The following is an 8377-nucleotide window of genomic DNA, read 5'->3' on the forward strand; positions in this document are numbered from 1 at the left end:
GTGAGAAAAAGGGTTGTGAATCTATAATTCTTGCTGTGGTTCCCATAGACCAGAATGTCCAGTTTAAGATGGCCACCTGGGGGCCCCAGGATGCCTGTCCCCGTCCTCCCTTCCCGGGGACCCCTGCCTGGGTCCCCCTCCAGTCCAGTCTCCCCCCCAGCCCCAGGATTGGTCTGAGAGGGTCTGTGGGGGCAGGGCCGCAGGTCTTGAAGGCAGGACTCTCTGTCACCCTCCTGTTGACAGCAAAGCCCTGAGCAGCCCCGGGCCCACCGTGGGAAGAGCAGGGCGGAGGCCCTGGGGCAGCCACGCGTGGCGGTGGGAGAGGACCCGCGGCCGGCCCTGGGGGCTTGGGAGGAAAAGGCAGGGCCCTTCTGGGTGGCTGCCCGCCTGGAAGCTGCGAGATCTGTGCCAGCAGAAAGCCCAGCCCCCTTCCCACGGTGGCAAGTTTTAGGGTTTTCTATAACTGATTTGTTGAGACATAACTTACACACCCCACAAAATTCATCCATTTTAAGCAAACAATTCGATGACTTTCAGCAAATGTGGAAAGCTGTGCAGCCACTGCTACAATCCAGTCATAGAACTTTTCCAGCACCCCAAAAACTCCCCGTCCCCCTTTGCCGTGGGGCTCTTGTCCCTGCTCCCAGCCCTCGGCAACCGCAGATCTGCCTCCTGTCTCCGTAGATTTGCCTTTTTGACATTTCATATGAATGGAAACATACGATCCCCTAGCGTCAGGGTTCGAAAGCCATCTGTGTTGGAGCCTGCCTGAACTCGTTTGTTTCTATAGAGGAGTAACATTCCATTACATACGATACACATTTGGATCGTTTCCAAGTCATAATGCTGCAACGAGCATTTGCTTGTAAGGTTTTGTACGAACGTATTTTTCACATGTTTCATAGGAGTAGTATTGCTGGGTTGTACAAAAGTTTATGTTTAATTTTTTAAGACACTGCCAACCAGTGTTTCAAAGTGGCTGCACTATTTTATACTCCTGCCTATGATTTTCTGTCCCTTTGAGCCATCTTCCCCGCAGGTGCGAAGTGCTGCCTCACTGTGGCTTTGCTGTCATGTCTCCGATGACTAAGCTCGTTGCACATCTTCTCTCATCTTGTTGGACGTTTGCAGTTTCTGTCGTTTCTTCAGAGAACTGTTTGTCAGACACTTTGCCCAATTTTACTTGGGTTATCTGTCTTCTCTTTGAATTGTAAGGCTTTTTTTTTTTTTTTTTTTTTTTGAGACAGAGTCTCACTCTGTTGCCCGGGCTAGAGTGCCGTGGTATCAGCCTAGCTCACAGCAACCTCAAACTCCTGGGCTCAAGCGATCCTCCTGCCTCAGCCTCCCAAGTAGCAGGGACTACAGGCATGCACCACCATGCCTGGCTAATTTTTCTATATATATTTTTAGCTGTCCATGTAATTTCTTTCTATTTGTAGTAGAGACAGGGTCTCGCTCTTACTCAGGCTGGTCTCGAACTCCTGAGCTCAAACAATCCGCCTGCCTTGGCCTCCCAGAGTGCTAGGATTGCAGACGTGAGCCACCGCACCCAGCCTAAGACTTTTTTATGTATTCTGGATCTAAGTCCTTTATCAGATACATTGCTTCACAAAAATTTTCTCCTAGTCTATGGCTTTTCTTTTTCTTTAAGTACGTGCCTTTAAGTGTAGAAGTTGTTAATTCTGATGAAGTCCAACTGATCAGATTTTTCTTCTACAGAGCCTGCTTTTGACGTCATATGTAAAAGATCTTTACCTAAACCGAGGTCACAGATTTTCTCTAATGTTTTCTTCCAGTACTGTTATAGTTTTAGCTCTTACATTTAGGTTCTATGATCTATGTTGAGTTCATTTTTGTACGTGATGTCAAGAGTCCAACCTCATTCTTTTGCAAGTGAATATCCTATTGTCCCAGGACCACTTGTTGAAAAGACTGTACCTTTCCCCGCCATTGAATTTGCCTTTGTCAAAAATCAGTTCACCATAAACGTGAAGGTTTGTTTCCAAACTCGCTGTTCTGTTCCACTGATCTTTTGACACACCACTACCACACTGGCTTTCAGTAAGTTTTGGCTTTACAGTAAGTTCTGAAACTGGAAAGACAGCCTTCCAGTTTTGTTCTTTCTAAAAATTGTTTTTGGCTATTCTGGGTCCTTTGCGTTTCCACGTAAATTTTAGGATCAGCTTATCACTTTCTCAAAAAAAAAAAAAAAGAAGAAGAAAATGAGCTTGGCTTCTGATAGAGATTGTATTGAATCTATAGATCAATCTGGGAAGAACTGACCCCTTCACAACATTGAGTCTTCCAATTTCTGAACATGGAACATCTCTCCATTTAGTTTTATCTTTGTAAATTTCTCTCAGCAATGTTTTGTAGTTTCAGCATATAAGTCTTGTATCTCTTGTTATTTATTTCTAAGCATTTTATTCTTTTGGTGTTACTGTGAGTAGAATTTTCTTAATTTCATTTTTGGGTTGTTGCTAGCATGTAGACATGCATTGACTTTTGTAATGTTGATCTTGTATCTTGTGACCTTGTAGGACAGTCTTTGGGTGAGTTAGAAGCCACCTACGGTGCCAGCCAAGAGAACCGTAGACTAGTCAGAAGTAGAGTTACATGCCTGCCTCCTACCCACTGCAGGGACCTGCCTTCAGCCGCTCTCTGCCTCAGCAGTCCAAGGACAAAGGTCTCCTCACTTAAGGGTGCTGCCTAACTCGAGCCAGCTCCCTTAGGAGATTCTTCCTGACACCAACTGAAGTTCACCTCCCTGTCCACCCTGCGGGCTGCTCGGGGGCTGGGCAAACAACTCCACTCCCCCTTCCTCTAGACAAGACCACCTCCACCTGTCCCCCGTCAGTGAGGCCCCAGAACTGGGGACCAGGCAGCCCCCTCTGGCCTGGCCTGTAACCCGAGCACACGGTCCCACTGCAGCCTGCCACAGCACTGCTTTCTCGGTGGCCACAGAGCACCTTGGCCCCAGGAGTGTGTCTTTAGGCCAAAGCAGAGTGGCCAGTGCTGCGAGGGGTTTCTAAAGTGCTGCGTCTGCCGAGCCCTGTGGGCCCTGGGAGGCTCCTCACAGGGCAGAGGCGCAGAGACAACCACTCGTGCTCTGGGCTTGGTGCTCCCTGAGCTCGGTACCGCAGTGGGTTCCTCTCAGTGCACAGCCTCATTCTGGGGACACTTCTGGCACAATCCCTGGAGGTGGGACAGTTTCCACTGGGGGTATGCAGAACAATTTTAGGAGATACATGGGACATCAACTCACAGTGACGAAATTATTGTGCTTTAGCATATATATTCCAATCTGTCCAGTTATGACAAGGAGACAGTCTCTGTTAGTGCTGATGTGTCTTCACTACCCTTCCAGGGGTGGGGAACCTGCGGCCTTAAGGTGAAATGTGGCCCTCTAGGTCTCTAAGTGCGGCCTTTTGACTGACTGCAAATTTTGCGGAACAAATCCTTTTATTAAAAGGGGTGTGGCAGAGAAAGATGAAGCTTTTCTTGCCTTCGTCAGGGCTCAGCTTAAGACATCTGAGACGGGGCATGCACCGGGGCCCTGCAGGGGTGGGGCTTCCCCGGTCCCACATGAACTTGCCGAGCCCTCCAGGGTGGCACTCTGCACGCCAGGGTGGACCCAAAGGGCGCTGACCCTGTGCGCTGTGCCTCCTCCTGCAGGTGCGGCGGGCTGGGGCTGGTGCTGGCCAGCGCGGGCTTCGGCATGCTGACAGCGCCCATCATCGAGCTGCACAACCAGAAAGGCTACTTCCTGCACCACATCATCTTTGCCTGCTGCACGCTCATCTGCATCATCTGCATCCTCCTGCTGCCCGAGAGCAGGGACCAGAACCTGCCCGAGAACATCTCCAACGGGGAGCACTACACGCGGCAGCCGCTGCTGCCTCACAAGAAGGGCGAACAGCCGCTGCTGCTCACCAACGCCGAGCTCAAGGACTACTCGGGCCTCCACGACGCGGCCGCTGCGGGCGACGGGCTGCCCGAGGGTGCCACGGCCAACGGCATGAAGGCCATGTAGCTGGTGGCGCCATCCCGCAGGGAGCCCCCGAGGCTCAACGGTTTGGGCGGTTTGGGCACAGGTTTACAGACCAGGGACCGAACGGTGGCCGGGGTGGGAGAGTCCAGCTCTGTGGCCACCGCCAGCCAGTGGCGAGACTTTCAACTGGTGTGGGGAAATTCTCTTGAGACAAACTCTTTGGAAATAATCCTTCAATGACTTTCTTTTCTGCCATTAAATATTTGTATTTATTTTGGTCATTTTTACGAGAAGCACTTTATTCCTTTTCCCTCTCGCTGATCACAGAGTGGAACCACCTCCTTTGGAAACAAGAGGCAGTCACTCCAGGGGACATGCTGGAAGCGGCCACCACAGGGGCCGGTCTCCTCCCTGGAGGCCGGGACGCTGCTCCTTGCCCGCCACCCGGGAGCCAGAGGTCACCTCGGCCGCCTGGAGCCCGCCCCGGCTGCCTGCCTGTGCGCAGAGACAGGGCGCTATCGAGCAGCGTCTCTGGACTGCATTTTAGACAGCAAAATGTAAATGAACTAGGTCTTTCGAGAGTCTGTATGGTTTTTTAAAGCCTTTCTTTCTTTCTGTTTGTACAGTAAGAGCTTCCGTTCTATGTGTTGAGGGAAAGCAGCTCACAGATATCATTAAAACCAGCTTAGTTTTATCTTCTGGATCATCCTTTGTACCTGATGCTGGAAGCTCTTGGGGAAAAGCTGAAACATCTCACCAGAATCTTAAATGATCAATGGTAACATCGCCACAGCTTTCTGACACCAGGTTTGCTTCGTTAAATACACAACTAGCACATGTGCTGAGGTCTGAGACATGTTTGTTTTTACTCTTTCCCAGATTTGGCTCCAGCAGAAAAGTCCCCTCTTTCACAGTCAGCTTTTTTGCCAGCACTACTTGAAAATGTGGCTACTTTCCAAACAACAGGAAAATAACTCACGATGACGGAGGCCAGTCCACAGGAGGGAGGGCTGCTCTCCCACGCACGGCCCGTCACCCACATTTCGAGCACACACCACGGAGATCACCAGCTTGGACGGCTGTCGCTCCCACCGACGTCACGCCAGGGGGCACCTGCGGGCGCTGGTCCCCCACGCCTTCCTCGGTCTGCTCCCTGCTTCCTGTCACTCACTCAGCACAGAGCTGGGGCCTGCGCAAGGCGTGGGGGTTCCTCCCAGGTGAGTCCACACGACCTCCAGCCTCTCGAGAGCACCAAGGCAAACGGAGAGAAAGCAATAACTCACCAAAGTCAGCCCCCAGCCCACTCTCCAAGGTTTCCATGGTGTTCCTCACTTTGCCCCAGACAGCGAAGGTTTCTTCCTCTTGGTGTTTTCAGAGGAAACTTGTAGGACACTCAGGGCCACTAAGAAACAAGCCTCCTTGGTGCGCAGGCGCCACTCCGCAGCAGCTTTCCTGGACAACCTGGCCTCTTACTAGAATCGTCCACCTCGCCCCTTTATGAAGAGCATCTTCGCTGCAGGTTGTATCCTTCCGGGGAAACCGCTGTCTCAGGCTTGGGTGAGGCAATTAGGTGAGAGTTGCTACGATTCAAAGGGCCAGAAAAGGGGTCGACCTTCTCCCCTTGCAGCGTCCCACCTGGTCTGCTGCTTGCTGTATCGCCTGCCTCTCCTCCACGTCTGGGTCACACGTCGGTAGGAGCCCACTGACTCACAAAGACATGGTAAGGGGCAAACGACCCACAGCCAGGTGTGTTTCCAGCAGCTGAACCACGCTATCTCGTCCACCAACACCTGGGGCGTCAGAGCCCTGCACAAAGCCCAGTGCCCGCGAAGGGAGGCTCTCTGGCCGGCCTCTCCCCAGCTCCACCTGATCCAACTCCAGCTCATCCTCACCTTCCCTGGTCTCTTTTTTTAAATCATTTTTGTTCCATGTTTCAATGCTAGTTTGCATTCACCTTTGCAAGGCCTTTCTTTAGATCCATGCAGCCTTCTTGTGCCAAACTTGTGAGATACCTTTTACCTTTTTTAGAGTACTTGCTACAAAGCCATTTGGCAGCAAACCCATTAAGTACAGGATAGGACAAATCCAGCGGCCAGGCCAGTAGGCAGCTGGGGAAGGTGGGAAGGAGCCAGCGAGGCCCCTGAGCCTGCACCTGGACAGGTGTGCGTCCGCACCCATCCCCCAAGCACGAGGCCATCCTGCAACCCACTTACTGTACTGCAGGCCTTGTTAAGTCATGCAAGTTGTGAGCGGCCTCACACTGGTCATGTAGACCTTTTTAAAGAAATGTATCGAAGCTGTAGAGTGCTGCCAGAAATTCTACGAAGGTGCGGGCAAGGTACGGCACTCACAAGCTTCTGGTCCACAGTCTCTGATCTCCACCTTAAATGACAATAAAAACACGGCTCATCACATCAGCAATCGGGACCGATCTCAATGACTAGAAGAGAAGCTAGCTGTGAGGCCTGGGCTCTTGGGAGCAAAGTCTAGCAGCCGTGAGGCCGACTTGCCAACGGCCGGCAGATGACAGCTCCCGGCCGGCAAGCGGGTCCCACAGCTCTCCTCTCGGGGCTGCCTGCTCCTGCTCTGCTGCCGCCTGGGCGTAGGGATATCTGCAGCTCTTGAGGAACACCTTTACGAAATGTAGCCAAAGCAGAAAATGTGGGCAGAGCCCCATGAAATCCAGTCCCAAGGGAGCAAGGCACACCCAGGCCTGACACACGTCCCGGCTGCCTGGCTCCTGGCGGGGGGAGGTTGCTGTGGCCGCCAGCTCCCTGGCACCAGTCTGTGGAGCTTGAGCCCCTCGGTCCCGCCTCCTTCGAGGTCAATAGGGAGACACTTCTCAGGCTCCTGCTGCTTCAGCTCAGCCCTCCCAGCCCCGGGGAAACACAGAAAGCGGTGTTCTCCCTGCTACTCCCCTCCACCCACCCCTGCACCCTGCTAGCCTAACCTGTCAGGGAGCTGTGACTTCTCAATAAAAGTTATGCACAAATGTGAACACTCGAGACAGAACTGGATATTTGTTCATTTTATTCTTTTCCAGAAATGAGTTACTCTTATAAAGTACCTTAATTATTAGCACCAGAGACAATTAGGAAAAAGTTTTAAATGTTTTTCTCTTATTCTAAGAGTAAAGTCACCTGCAACTGGAGAACGGGCTGGTAAGCTCGTCTGGCCACGAGCAAGGGAGGTATTGCACTCTGACACTACGACTTCCCGGGCCAAACAGAAGCGCTGAACTGGAAGTGCCATAGGTGTGACCTCACATCACCCAGCCCCGCGGCAGCACACGTGCTGGGGGCCGCACTCGACTCTGTCTTCTTATCTTAAAAAGATACCACCTCACTTTAATGTCCTGTGTGTGTTCTGGAAAAGCAGTATGGTGTGTTATGTCTAGCAGGGAATACTTCCCTCTGTCCTTTCTGCAACCCAACCAGTCGAGTTTTACTAGAAGAACCGTGTTACTGTACGTGTCGATGGGACTCCTCTGACGGTGCTCCTTCATAGCACAAGCTTACACTGAGTTCTGAACTGTCGTTCGCAGCTACGTGTCTGCATGGTGTCACATCTGTTGTAACTCTGGTGAAAACTTGTATGTAAATGTACAGAAATAAAAGTGTTGCCCCATTAACAGATTTCCTCTGGAATGTCTTCCCTACCTCACCTGGCGGTCTCCAACGAAGGGCATTTCACTACCATGACGACGAGGAACAAAAGCCCTCCATGTTTATGCAGACCTTGCCGCGTCGCTGCTTTCACTGCCTCTGCAAGCTGGGTCCCCAACTGCCCCGCGGGGGGCGGGGGGTGGCCTCTCACTCTGTTGTGAGAGTCCTAGTCTTAAAAGGTAGTCAGAGGCAGAGACTGGATGTTTAGTGCCATTCTCAGACCACCTGAAAGATGGGGGAGGGGTCATCAGTCAATTTAAGAGGCGTTTTTTCTCTTGTTTACTTATGTTCTGCTGATCCGTGGCCTGAAGGCTCCTAGAGAGGTCAAGAAACGAGTGTCTTACACTGTGACTCTGTGAGGAAAGACTGACTGCCCAAAACTCTCTTCGCTAATGTAGTATTTTTTAACCAAGAGACAATATTTCTTTAATAAAGTATTTATACCAAACTCTTCTCTCCATAGCCCTGATTTTGTGTCACTTACTATTCTATTCCTAGAAAGGTGTCCACTCTGCTTTGTAAGCTGTGATCGTGCCGCCGAGTCCTCCTTTGCGGGACGTCTGCAAAGGAAGGAAGAGCCTGGGACCCAGACATACCCCGCTGAAGGCCCCTGCGTCTAGCCGGCGTCACCTCCTTCAGTGCCACCCCTGCCTCCACGAAAAACCTCTGCCACTGCAGGAAACATGTTTCAGGGCCCTAAGCTATCTGCCTCCAGCAACTA

At 51.6% G+C, this 8377-nt stretch overlaps 1 protein-coding gene across 2 annotated transcripts in view; it reads left to right on the forward strand.

Annotated features, from left to right (window-relative positions):
* SLC22A23 (solute carrier family 22 member 23) overlaps positions 1 to 8064 on the forward strand; it is a 164576-nt gene extending 156512 nt beyond the window's left edge. For both annotated transcript variants that reach the window (XM_069493639.1, XM_069493640.1), the window contains one exon: positions 3676 to 8064. In XM_069493639.1, coding sequence (XP_069349740.1) covers positions 3676 to 4033 — 358 coding nt within the window. In that variant the 3' untranslated portion in view covers positions 4034 to 8064. The remainder of the gene's footprint in view (positions 1 to 3675) is intronic.
* Positions 8065 to 8377: the final 313 nt, after the last annotated feature.

Source organism: Eulemur rufifrons, chromosome 18 (assembly GCF_041146395.1).
Source record: "Eulemur rufifrons isolate Redbay chromosome 18, OSU_ERuf_1, whole genome shotgun sequence".
In the NCBI taxonomy this organism is placed as follows: Eukaryota; Metazoa; Chordata; class Mammalia; order Primates; family Lemuridae; genus Eulemur; species Eulemur rufifrons.